A 13,613-nucleotide genomic window follows, 5' to 3' on the forward strand; every position below is an offset into this window, starting at 1 on the left:
GGACCATGGGAGCACTAGATCTAGTCACAAAAGGGCTCAATAAGCCCTAAATCAACATGAACATCACCACAACAGAAAATGGTTCGAAAATAGTACCTCAAACGTGATGTTCTGGACCTCAGATCTTCAGGAAGTTAACCCTCTTGCTTCCTCTTGGCTATAGCTTCCTTTTCCTTGCTAGACAACACCTCCAAGGTCGACAATGGCTCCTTCTCTCACTCCAATCGCTCAAGCTCACTAGGGTTTCGCTCTGGGGGCTGGTGAGCACAAATAACGGCCACAAGGCCCTATAAATAGGTCCCAAACCCGAGAAATTAGGGTTTCATTAAACAGCGCGGACTCGCCGAGTCCACCAATGCGACTCGTCGAGTCCGTTCATTAATCCGGGTGAGAAATCGTGTCTCTACTCGGCGAGTCTACGCATCAACTCGCCGAGTTCTTCCACAAAACTTGAAATAAAATGAATAAATATAATACCTGAAATTCTGGATGTTACAATTCTCCCCCACTTGAATCAGACTTCGCCCTCGAAGTCTCATCCCTGAAATAGCTCTGGATGTTGCTCACGCATCTCTCGCTCTGGCTCCCAAGTCAACTCGGATCCTTTCCGATGTTGCCACTGAACCTGTACCAGAGGCACCTCCTTGTTTCTCAGAACCTTGATCTTCCGATCCACAATCGCAATTGGTCTCTCCGTGTAGTTCAGGCTCGCATCCACCTGAATGTCCTCTAACGGCACTACCGCCGATTCGTCGGCTATACACTTCCTCAATTGAGACACGTGGAAGGTATTATGAATCCGCTCCAACTCCGCAGGTAGCTCCAGGCGTTACGCTACCCTGCCCACCCTCGCGATTACTCTGAACGACCCAATATACCGGGGCCCTAGCTTGCCGCTCTTCCTGAATCGAATCACTCCTTTCCAAGGAGATACCTTTAGGAGAACATAATCACCGACCTGGAACTCAAGCTCGGATCGTCGCCTATCCGCATAACTCTTCTGGCGGCTCTGAGTGGTCAACAATCTCTGCCTGAACCGTTGTATCTACTATGTCGTCTGAAGCACAATCTATGTGCTACCCATCACTCGTTGCCCTACCTCTCCCCAACAAATGGGAGTCCGACACCTCCTCCCATACAACAGCTCAAAAGGCGGCATACCAATGCTCGAATGATGGCTGTTATTGTAGGAGAACTCTGCTAAGGGCAAATACGTGTCCCAACTTCCGCCAAAATCCAACACGCATGCTCGGAGCATGTCCTCGAGCGTCTGAATCGTCCGCTCGCTCTGACCGTCAGTCTGTGGGTGGTATGCGGTACTAAAATGCAGCCTCGTACCCAACTCCTCATGGAATTTCTTCCAAAATCTGGAAGTGAAACGCACATCTCGATCTGACACAATCGAGATCGGCACCCCATGCTGCGATACCACCTCTCTCACATATACCTCTGCTAACTTCTCCGCATAAGAGCTCTCACTAATGGCGAGAAAGTGAGCGCTCTTTGTCAAACGGTCTACTATCACCCAAATCGCATCGACGCCCCTCGCCGTTTTCGGCAATTTGGTGATAAAATCCATGGATATCTGCTCCCATTTCCACTCTGGGATTTCCAGTGGTTGCAACTTACCATGCGGTCTCTGATGTTCGGCCTTAACCCTACGACAGGTTAGGCATCTCTTAACAAACCACGCCATATCTCTCTTCATAGAGGGCCACCAATACTCTCTCTTAAGATCCAGAAACATCTTAGTGGCCCCGGGATGGATCGAGAATCTCGATCTATGCGCCTCCTCCATCAAGATGGTACGCGTTCCTCCAACAAACGGTACCCAAATCCGACCCTGGAAGGTCATAAGCCCTCTACTATCGGTTACGAACTCTGATACCTGATCGATAACTCGCTCTCTCTTACGGTTCTTCGGTCTTACTGCCTCAGCCTGAGCCCCTCTGATGGTGTCCAACACCAGAGTCATCACCGTCAATCTCATACAAATATCCCAAATCGGGGCGTTCTCCGCCCTACGACTCTAGGCGTCGGCTACCACATTAGCCTTGCCCGGGTGGTATAGGATCTCACAATCATAATCCTTTACTACATCCGGACCACTGGCCGAGCCTTCGGTCTGACTGGATTTTCCCTTCCCGGGCCTGCAGTCTATCTGGTTCGCCCAGGGTGTCTTGGCACTTCAGCACACAGTAGGACCTGCCTCAACCCTTTCCCCAAGCCAACAAACATGTGCACATAAAATCATACGCTAACATGCAATAACAAATAGTCATACAGATCTAACTGATCACTAACATGGAAACCATCCTATAGCCAGGATATCAATCTAACAGATTACTAGCATAGCAACCATCCTAAACCAGGATGTAATCTAACATAGCAACCATCCTAAACCCGGATGTAATCTAACCTAGCAACCATCCTAAACCAGGATATAATCTAACATAGCAACCATCCTAAACCAGGATGTAAATCATAAAGGGTCGGCCTTGGTGCCTTGGACCCTGTTGATATAGTGAGGATAACTCACCTAGAACCGCTGAAGTCCCATAAACATAATCCCACACTGCTGAAGTCCTGCAGACCCAACCCCAGCTGCTGGATGATAGATTCCCGAACTGTCAACACCAAAATAACACCCAATTAATAATTGGGTTCCAAACCCAAAGTCCAACTAACACTCCTAAACCCAAAAGTCAAGTAATGGGTCAAATCCCAACATATGGCCCAATTTTCCAAATTGGGCCCAACCCTTCACATGGGCATTACCTTAAGGCCCAACCAATTATTTTAGCACAAACTCTTGGTATTCCCATGGCTCAATATCACATAATCATAAAGGCCCAATTATGGCCCATCTATGGCCCAATTTTCCAAATTGGGCCCAAGTCTCTCACATGGCCTTGTCCAAAAACCCATATAATTATTTAGTCCATTTGCTTATTCTTGGAAGCCCATTAATAGTCCAATCACCAAAGCCCACTAGGAAGACCCAAATGAAGGGCCAAGTGAAATTAGGGTATTCACATGAAATGACGATTAGGGTTAAGTGTTCCTACTTAACCCATTAAAGGCTTAATCCTTTAAGGACTTAACTCATTAAGTCCATTATTGCTTTAGGTTAATTTACCAATGATTATAATTTAATATTTTAAGTTTCATAATTAATCAATAACTTAGGTTTATTAACTAATTCCCGCACGGTCCCGATAAATAGCAAAATTAGGGTTTCATGCAATTAGGGTTTTCCAAACCGTAATTTGGGTTTCCAACCCAAATATTAGCCCATTAATCAAATGGTTGGGCTTTTAGGCCAATTAGGGCTTTATTAGGCCCAATAGGGTTCCTTTGGGCCCATTAAGGTTTCATGGAGCCCACTTTTTCCAAACATCCCATCCGAGTCCAAAAATGCAACTAGACACACCGCCACCCTACACGGCGGGCGGTGGCGGCAGGAAGCAGCAGCCACCACCTTACGGTGGTGGTTTAGAGTTTTCTTACTATTCCGATAATTTTACAAGTTACAACACCATATCCAAACACACACCAAGCTAAACATACTTAAATAATACGTACACACACAACCGCATCGTGGCGGCAGGCGGTGGTCGGAGGTGGCAGCCACCACCTCACGGTGGTGGTGGTGGCCATCTTGATTCTTCCAGCCAAACAACTACACACAACACACACTAAAGATGGAAATCACACCCACACACTAGATTTTTTTCTGGAACAGGAGCACATCCAAATTAAGGTTCGAAGTTACACCTTTTACATATTTTACATATTTGGCCCCTCCTCACAATTTTTTTTTCAAGTTAAGGTTCAAAGTTACAAATCAGCTCCCATCATCCAAGATTTATAACAATGCAAGCCCCAAAAGTTACCATATGGCCCCTCCATGACAATTTATTTTCATCATAGGTCCAGAACTTACTCTTTTAACCCCAGTCATTCAAGATCCTTTCAAATTAAGTCCAAAATCGTTCTTTAACCCCCGAAACTAACATTCCAATAATTATTAATTGATTTTGGACAATAATAATATGTAATAATAATAATAATACAAATTGCTTCTCGGGTTCCAAGTATATTATTTAATTATTATATTTTAAATGGGATGTTACAACTCTCCCCCACTTAATTTGATTTCGTCCTCGAAATCGTTTCTTCTCATTCCTTGCACGCCAAACAACTTGAACTACAATCCTGAGCATAACCCTAGCCTTTCCAAGGCAACCGCAAACAACCCTCACAGGGTTCTGAAACCTAATGATAATTGAATTCCCTGCAATATGATTACATTTACTTAATCCAAAATCTTAAATCTCGAGGTGGTATGGCTCCCTGACAGACCGCCCACACTGAGTCATTGACGAGTTCATTGCACTTATCTCCCAACTAACTATTCAACTTCTGATAAATGGGGTCCCAACATCTGGGTACTTCTCATACACCTGAAAACCTAATTCGTCAATAGTGCCCTAAACACAGAAACTCTCCGAAACAGTAGGCTACCTTCTGATTGCTTCGAAATCCACCGAGACCTCCCTGGTCCCAACTCACCTGAAATACCGAAATCCTGCACGGTTTCTGAACACACGAGCAATCTTATAGTCCCTCCGCGCGACTTCCGAAGGAACTTCGACTAGCAATTGTTGGATAAGGTGTCTAAGTCCATAACTATATTTGGTAAATACTTGACCCGACCCGGCATGGTCCATTTGGGTTGCATGGCATCTTGCAATTGGATAGACTAAAATGAGAGAAATAAACACTTATGGTTTATTAATATATTATAAGTTATAATATATTAATAATATTATTTAATTAGTATTGACCAAGAATTAATTTAGAATTAATTAAGTGATCAAGAGATGACTAATTAAATATATGAGTTGATTGTGTAAATCATCCATACTTGTGTAGTGGGCTAAATGCATCATGGATTATCAAGTTGGGCTAAAACCCATAGGATGCTCCATGGAGGTTTAAACCCATGGGTCATGGAAATGAAGAGCCATGTTACATTAGGGTTTACATGGTGTAACCCTAATGCAATACACTATATAAGCAACATGTTGATCACCAAAATCGACTACACTAAGAAACAAGAGGGCAAGGCCGAATTTAGAAGTGTAACCCTAATACAATAACATATAATATGCTTCATATAACCATGCACGTCCATTACATTCATATATGCAAATGACAACAAACATATTAGTCTAACAACCAAGTTTCGTTCATGACATTCATTAGAGTTAAACCCAACCAACATAGTAGTCTAACAAGCAAACTTAAATCAAACATCATACAACCAGTTTTCCTTAATCAATATCCACCGGATGTTCACCTGAATTGCCTTCTCCATTTTTCCCTTCAACCCTTTTAGCCAATTTTTTCTTGTTAATCCTCTCATAAAGCTTCCTTTTCTACGTACCCTTTGTTTTTGCTTTCTCTTCAGCTCCTGCAACTTCATTTGATTTTACACCACTACTTCCTCCACCCCCCCCCCCCTTTAACATCTTTACTACTTGATATCTTTCTCTTCACTCTGAGTTTTTGGGCTTATCAGCTTTTTTGGGTTTCTCAACTTGAGGACATGTAACCTTGTTGTGACTAACTTGGTTGCACACACTGCATATAATTTTCTTCTCTACCTTTGACAAAATGTGTCTAGTACTCTTTTTACTTGGGTCCTTCCTTCTATTAACTTTGTTTTGCCTGGAATTTTTCTCCTCAAATGTGGCAGTGGTGGTATGAAATCAATGCATGACCACGTATTGCTACCATTCATCCCATACATTGGATACTTGTAAGTGTTCCTGTAAACAGCTCCATAGAACATAGGATCCAAAGCCCATTATGGCCCAAAATTCGAGGCCCACCAATAACATCAAAAGCCCATTATGGCCCAACTTCCTAAAAAATTCCCAAAGCTCCAAATGGGCCCAAGCACCAAAAAGGCCCATAAACAAAAAACTAGGGCCCAAAAACCACATCTCACGTCGTGACTAGCCTTGGTCACGTCGTGAGAACTCACTTAATCAGATCCCAACTCATCATGACTCAACCTAGCCAACTCAGCCAAGGGAAAGTCAACGTGGTTGCCCTCGTGTCGTGAGAAGCCTTTCTCACGTCGTGAGCCCCAAACAGATGATCAGAAACAGGATCAAATGCTTCTCACGTTGTGAGGCCTTGTGTCTCACGTCGTGAGAGAAGCCTGAGGCTAAAAATCAAACCTTTAAGTCCTTAATCCATTAAGCCTTCAATCCTACTTCATCCAATGTCTCACGTCGTGAGAAAAGCCTGAGGCTAAAAATCAAACCTTTAAGTCCTTAATCCATTAAGCCTTTAATCCTACTTCATCCATAAGCTAACAAGGACTCCAAAGTCCAACAAAAACAATTACTTGATGGACATGTATGCCCCAAGCTTGTCCTAAACGCATTTCATGTCAAAATGACAAGAAATGGCCCCACACTCAAACAAGATTCATAAATTATAACCATATTTCAGATCCATATGATTAAATCATAGAGAATGACTCATTTATCCATAAAGTTGCCAACTTTATGGATCCCAAGCATGCAATCACACATAAACATGCAAAGAGGATCTTAGAACTTAGATCTAGCAATTTGAGCTCATAAAGATTGGATCTTGGACACTTACACTGGTCCAAAATGTGCACAAAATGATGATGATGAAGCCTCCTTGCTGAACCAACACTCTAGAACCTCTTATTCTTCTTCTTCTTCTAGTCACTAAAACACTAAAACGGATCCAAAATCACTAGTATGGACTAGGGTTAGGGTTTTTATGAGTTAGAAGAAGGCGAGGCTAAGAAATGAACCCTAAAACCGAGTTAAGGGGGCTTAAATACGTAGGAAACCCTAAAACTTCATAGGCTTGGGTTGCAGTGATCGTCACGTTGTGAGCTCTTATTGCTCACATCATGAGTTCAGTCCCGGATAGAATCTTCATGTGGCTCTTCTCACGTCGTGAGTTTACATGCCTCACATCGTGAGGACCCCTTTTTCTCCAAAATCCAACATTTAACCCTCCGAAACTTTATTTTAGTTCATCCAAGATAACGGATGTTACATAAATTTCTTCATATATTATCATTGTCACCTACTATAACAAATGACAATGATGATATATAAACAAATTTAACAAGTTAAATGGTTAAATATGTACAAAAAAAAGTTGTCTAAACGTGAACATGACGCAAAGGTAATTACTCTATCAAGTCATTTTCCCGTTCTTAAAAATAAAGAGTATAGGACCCACCTATATGAACAATTCTTTTAAAAATCTCATAATCTTCTTTTATTTATCTTAGACAAAAATTCATAAATAGTCTTAAAGGTTTTAACTGTCGCTAAATAAGTCTTTATGAATTTTTTTTTTTTGTATGAATGGTCTCTTTTGACAAAATTTAGCACTCCGATACTCTTTGTTAATAAATTGTCAAGTGTTTATGAAATGACAAAAATAATCTTTGTTTTTAGTTTTTCTCTTTATATAAAATACAAAATATGAAATATCTAAAATACCCTTATCTCCATATACCTCTCCCCCTCTTCATCTCTCAACATTCAAAAAAACCACCACGGACTGCTATCATCCACAAGACAAAACTCTATCGAATCAAAAGAGCATCATCGAAAATTTTTTCTTCAAAGAACCAAATTCAAAAATCCATTATCAAGTGACAATAAAATCCAATTTCAAAAACACCAATAATCATCTTCTCCTTGAATCGAAATACCAAACACAAAAACCATAGAAAACAAAATTCGTTTGAATATCACACAAATTCTGAAAGCCTACATCTATTCAAAAACAAAAAAAAGATAACACATTTGACAATTAATCCATTTGAGCGATTTTTCCTTAAACCCACACCAGAAACATTATCATCATCGAAAGCATCATATACCCGCTAAAATCAAAATCACTATATACTCAAGATACTCAACGAAATTTAACAACATCAATAAATCATTAACATAAACAAATTTCAAATTACAACTTCAAGTCCAGAGAAACAACTTCAAAAATCTAGAGAAACAACTTCAAATGACAAACACCAAGAAAACCCTAAAAACACAGCTACTCGGTATGAATCTTGCAAGAGCAACAATCGAATACAGGTAATTATATATAATTTCAACCGACACATCAATAGTGAATAATTTTCAGATCCACGGATACATATAAGAACAAACGATGATTGTGCATGATTTTAAAGGAGACTGGGTTGATGAATAGTAACGTGAAACCATATTCTCTTTCCACAATTAATTTGGTGATTAATAAACAAATGGCAATATATGTAACTCCAAACAAAACAAGCAGATAAATGATACCTTGTCATAGTAGAGATTAGGAATCAGGATGAGTTTATGATAGAAGGTGGGAATTGTGATGGATGGAGAAGGGTTAGGTCAAAGGGAATAAAGGTGGGTGAATGGTGTTGTTTTGGGTGAAGAAGATGATGTCTTGAGAAGTCCAAGGGTAAATGACCAAAATGCCCTCATGTGCAAGGCACATGGGGCAAGCTAACGACTCAATCTCCGGATGACTTTATGGCTAATGAAGATAGATTTATAACACACACACACACACACACACACTAATACATGTTAGCTATCTTTCCAGGGAAATATACTCTTCAAGAAACCCTATATATCTTTTACAGAATCGTTCCATCTTCTAGCAAATATTATCCCATGTTACTTGTTACTTGAGCCTGCTTAAGTCCCTGAAAATAAATTTCATTTATAAGCATACCTTGAGTTACAAAGCTTAAACACATATAATGAATTATTAAGCTCATCAACTAGTATCTTTTTCTTGCAAGCTTCTATTTTTACTTTTTTTGGGTGATGACATATACTTCTTTTCATGTAAATGATTGGTCACTATCATTTGAATTTTACACCTTAGCTTCTAAAAGTTAATGTTTACTAATTAAAATTTACATTTTATTAGCATTGTACCTTGGACTTCCATTTCTTACTTTCCTTGACTAAAAGTTTCTCCCTAAAACTAACAACTCTACTAATGGCTTCCAAAATATATTCTGGATTTGATAATCATATTTACCAAACTTGACATCTTACAAGAGATTTTGGTTTTCAAAATCTGTCTAACAACTACTTCAAAACAAAAGCATACACCCAAATGATTCATGCTTCATGCTTCATGGTAAGCATATACAAATCTCAAAAGCTATACATGTGAAAAACTTATGAGTCAAGACAAATTTGAGACTTATTTTTTGTAAATTAGTAAGTAAGTACTAACCATGTACTACTGCATTTGGCATCATTATACTCGAAACTAAAGTTTTTTTTTTGGTTTTCCTCAAATTGATTCCTGATTAATTTCAAAACAAGACTTTGGGACTAAGTGCGATTGTTTAATTGACTAGACATAAAGGAGAAGTTCTAACTTTATAGATATTCAATTGCAATTTGCAAAGAAGAAAGAGTCTTTGCAAGAATATTGAAGTTGTGATGAATGTCAGGCAAAGAAAAACTATGTTATAGAAATGTTGAAGGGTGAGGAATTCAACAGTAATCTTTAAGTAAACATGTATGGTAGAAAAGCAAAGACTAAGATATAAACCTTACAAGAATATTGAAGTTCAGAGTATATATGGACCTGATTCATACTACATAAACCTCTGCATCATGCCAGTATCCTTCTCCAAAACCTCCTTCATAGCTTCAATATATGCAGCCTCTTCTTTATCTTCAAAACCATCTTCACTATCCAAAAGTCCATCATTTTCACCATGTAGATCTTTCATCTCCATTAGAGCACAAAATACCCCCTTCATCACATACCCTGAAACTGGCAATGTCAAAACAGGAATGTAACACTTACTCACCATATCAGGAACCTCTACACGATCAAACACAATTTCCGAAGCTGAATGTACCCATTCCTTCACCTCACTGAGTTTTTTCCCACTCAGAGAAAGCCTCCCTCTTCTCCCTGAATCAGTAATTGATACCTGTTCCAACGTTGGTAGATTATTAAGGAGGTGCAACAACATCACATTCCACGCTATCACATCCTGCAGACACTGAAACGAAATGGCAAGCTTCTTCTTAAGTAAATCACTGAGTAATTCGAGGTCTTCTTCTTCACCCACATTTCCATTAAGATACAATCCATTCTTATCACAAATTGAACTCGGCGACAGAAATATAAACGATAGAGCTTTGTGCCCCAACTTAACCTTCCACTTGAACAAACAATTATTATCAATATCTCTGTGACCGAAAGATGGAAATTCGATATATAAGGACTTCACCCCTGTAAACGTGTTCAAAAACCCATTGGCAGATAGAAAGGACTCACCAAAAAACGAAGAAAGTTTAGGCGGATTCGGCCTACTTGGGTCGACATCACTGATGGTGTTCTTGTCGGGAATGTTAGGGTCTAAAGGAGCAGTGAATGAAATGGTATCGACTTGAAGTACAATCGAGGAGAAACGTTTGGAAACGAGATAGCAAAAACAAAGGGTTTTCAAATCGATTAATTTGTTTACAATTTGGAGGATGATTTCGTCTGGTAAACGACTGAATAAAGAAGCATCTGCATCTTTTTTGCGTGATTTCACGATTTTCTTCTTCTTCATTGTTCAGATAATGATAAAGGTTGCTGAAACCCTAATCGTCCTCGTCTTTTATAGTGAGTTGCTAAAACAGACTTACATTTAAGTGTAAGTACTTTAAGTCATTTTTACAATAAATAATCTCCACGAATTATAACTTAATTCACTCTTTAAAATGAGCATTTAATATCATTGAAAAATCTTGCTTTTCAATGATACTTTCACTCCTTAAACAAATAGCCCTTTTTATTTTAACAATATTTTTCAATGTAGCATTTTCATTATAATATTTTCAATGTTTTTATTTTATTTTTATAATTATAACATAATAATTTTTTGTGCTTTATTTTCATAAGTAATATACCGATATACTTTTATTTATATGAAAATGACTTAGGAGGGTAACTACCTCTTATCCGTGTTCACATATTGACAACTTCTTATTTTTTGTACGTAAGAAAGCAACTAACTTGTTTTAACTGTGTAACATCCCAAAAATCATGACCAAAAATTTCGTTTTTAATTTAATACTAAAACCATAATTGTCAAACCATTAATTTAATACTCCGGCATCAAGCCCCGTTCGGTATACAAATCTGTCTCTCTTAGGCATCGTCTGTCTCTGGGCCCCGCCCGCTAAACACATACAATCATATAACATGCTAACACATAAAGAAACATACTCTACTGTATCCCTGTCCTGATAAACATACTCTACTAATAATGAGATACAAAACATCATCTATACTCAGCTAGTGATGAGATACAGGACCTCGCCTACACTCACCTCTTTACCAGGAACATACAAGTATCACACAGACAACAAGTATAATATTACATGCAAACATTCCTCAGGCACCCGCCCGACATCAGACTAGGGGTGAGCATTTGGACCGGCCCGGACCGAACCAGACCGGACCGGCTCTTGGACCGGACCGGTTATGGAGAATTTTGTGGACCATGGACCGGACCGGATGATTCGTGTCCGTGTCCGTGTCCGGGTCCAGGTCCGGGTTTTCCGGTTTTTGGACCCGTTTGGACCGGTACAACTTTAATTGTATAGAGTATAATAAGTAATCTACATTGATGTATAATATTATAACTTGCAAAATTAATATGTTTCCGTTTCATGCCTAACTAATCTACATTGATGTATAATATTATAACTTGCAATTTGCAAAAATTAATTTTCCAAATAAAAGCAACTAACATATAAATCAAGTTCACCAACAAAAGTTAAACAATTTTAAGACAAACATACAAAAGTATTACCGTAACAACAAAAATCATAGTTTAAACTTTAAAATCAATCAAACTAACAAATTTCATAAACTCATAATCTAATCTTCCATTGGCCTCTTCTCCATATCATTGTCATCCATATGTAACATATTTAAAGCTTGTGCAATCTCTACATAAACACAAATGAAAATGTTGTTAGTATTTAATAAAAAGTAATAATTGTATAAAAAAAGAATAAAGATTGTAATCTTTTTACCCAAAGCTATATCATCATCGTTCAATCCGACTTAAAACGAATGAGTTATGTGCGTTTAAAAAACGTCACAAAAATCTTAATCATGTCCAACCGGTTCTAAACCCGGTAAAAACCGGACCGGACTGGGAAAATAACCGGACCGGACCGGCGAGAAATCTTAGAACCGAGAACCGACCCAGGGGTTCAAAAAAACGGTCTGGTCCGGTCCGGTTCACCGGTCCGGTCTGGTTCACCGGTCCAAATGCTCACCCCTACATCAGACCTTGGTCTGGAATAACATACTAGCATATAATGCCTAGGGTTAACCCCCGGGTCTTCCTACTCATAAACTACATGGGTTGGCATTGTGGCCTTAGACCCATTCACACAGTGAAGAGACCCATCTTGCACTGCTGAAACCCTGGCTGGAACTAGCTGAGTACGGACGAAGTTCTGTATCTCATTATTAGTTGAGTATGTTTCTTAGGACAGTGATACAATAGAGTATGTTTCTTTATGTGTTAGCATGTTATATGATTGTATGTGTTTAGTGGGCGGGGCCTAAGAGAGACATATCTGTATACCGAGCGGGGCTCAATGCAGGTTGGGCCCGATGCCAAAGAATTAAATTAATGGTTTGACAATTATGGTTTTAGTATTAAATTAAAAACAAAATTTTTGGTCATGGTTTGTGGGATGTTACACAGTTAAAACAAGTTAGTTGTTTTCTTATGTACAAAAAATAAGAAGTTGCCAATATGTGTACACGGATAAGAGGCAGTTACCTTTCTAAGTCATTTTCCCTTTATTTATATATTCGAGAATGCGAGAACGTATGTGAGCACTATATTTATCCATTTATTTTTTTAATAAAAATCAAAAAAATATTAGATATTAATTAAACTAAAAGAGAAAAAATAATAATTGTGGTTATTATTAAGCCACCACCTCCATCACCCACCACCACCCACCACCTACCACCACCACCCAAACCTACAACTTACCACCTCCATCCACCATCACCACCACCCACAGTCACCACCTCCATCCACCACCACTCACCATCACCACCACCCATTGTTATCGCCACCTAACAGCCATCACAACCACCACCCACCCCTACTCAACACCACCGACCAAGCAACCCCACCACCTACAACCACCCACCATCACACACCATACACCACTCACCACCCACCACCATCATAACAACCAACAACCCACCACCATTAACCGCGCCTAACACCCACCACCACCCAACACCACCCACCCCTACCACCTACCAACCACCACCACCCACTATCACCAACACTCACCCATCACCGCCACCATAACCATCATCACCTCCACACCTCCACCTTACCCCACCCCTCTCTAGCCTCCACTTCCTTACAACCCCACCAACACCCGCCGCCACCACCAATCACCGCTTTAACCTTCACCCTACCAACACCACTACCCAGGTTTTTTCAACTTCACTATTTA

The 13,613-nt window shown here is 39.6% G+C and overlaps 2 protein-coding genes across 5 annotated transcripts; one reads left to right on the plus strand and one right to left on the minus strand.

The window, feature by feature from the left end:
* Positions 1–8,004: 8,004 nt before the first annotated feature.
* LOC111883512 (F-box protein AUF2) lies at positions 8,005–10,736 on the minus strand. 4 transcript variants are annotated; one of them, XM_023879832.3, is made up of 3 exons: positions 10,396–10,736; positions 9,660–10,279; positions 8,005–8,785 (listed from the first exon to the last, which is right to left on the minus strand). In XM_023879832.3, the coding sequence occupies exons 1-2, from the start codon at positions 10,441–10,443 to the stop codon at positions 9,701–9,703; spliced, it is 627 nt and encodes a 208-aa protein (XP_023735600.1). In that variant the 5' UTR covers positions 10,444–10,736; the 3' UTR covers positions 8,005–8,785; positions 9,660–9,700. The 4 variants fall into 4 exon arrangements, with proteins under 4 accessions (XP_023735600.1, XP_023735598.1, XP_023735597.1 ...); XM_023879830.3 differs by having other exon boundaries at positions 9,691–10,735; XM_023879829.3 differs by having other exon boundaries at positions 9,660–10,735.
* Positions 10,737–12,951: 2,215 nt separating this feature from the next.
* Positions 12,952–13,371, plus strand: LOC111883524 (uncharacterized). The gene is made up of 2 exons (XM_023879847.1): positions 12,952–12,961; positions 13,070–13,371. Exons 1-2 carry the CDS (start codon positions 12,952–12,954, stop codon positions 13,369–13,371), a joined length of 312 nt encoding a protein of 103 aa, XP_023735615.1.
* Positions 13,372–13,613: the final 242 nt, after the last annotated feature.

The sequence above is a fragment of the Lactuca sativa genome, chromosome 3, assembly GCF_002870075.4.
Source record: "Lactuca sativa cultivar Salinas chromosome 3, Lsat_Salinas_v11, whole genome shotgun sequence".
In the NCBI taxonomy this organism is placed as follows: domain Eukaryota; kingdom Viridiplantae; phylum Streptophyta; class Magnoliopsida; order Asterales; family Asteraceae; genus Lactuca; species Lactuca sativa.

Coding starts and splice junctions, on each gene's coding strand:
- LOC111883512 (XM_023879830.3), bottom strand. CDS start 10,675: ATGAAGAAGAAGAAAATCGTGAAATCACGCAAAAAAGATGCAGATGCT.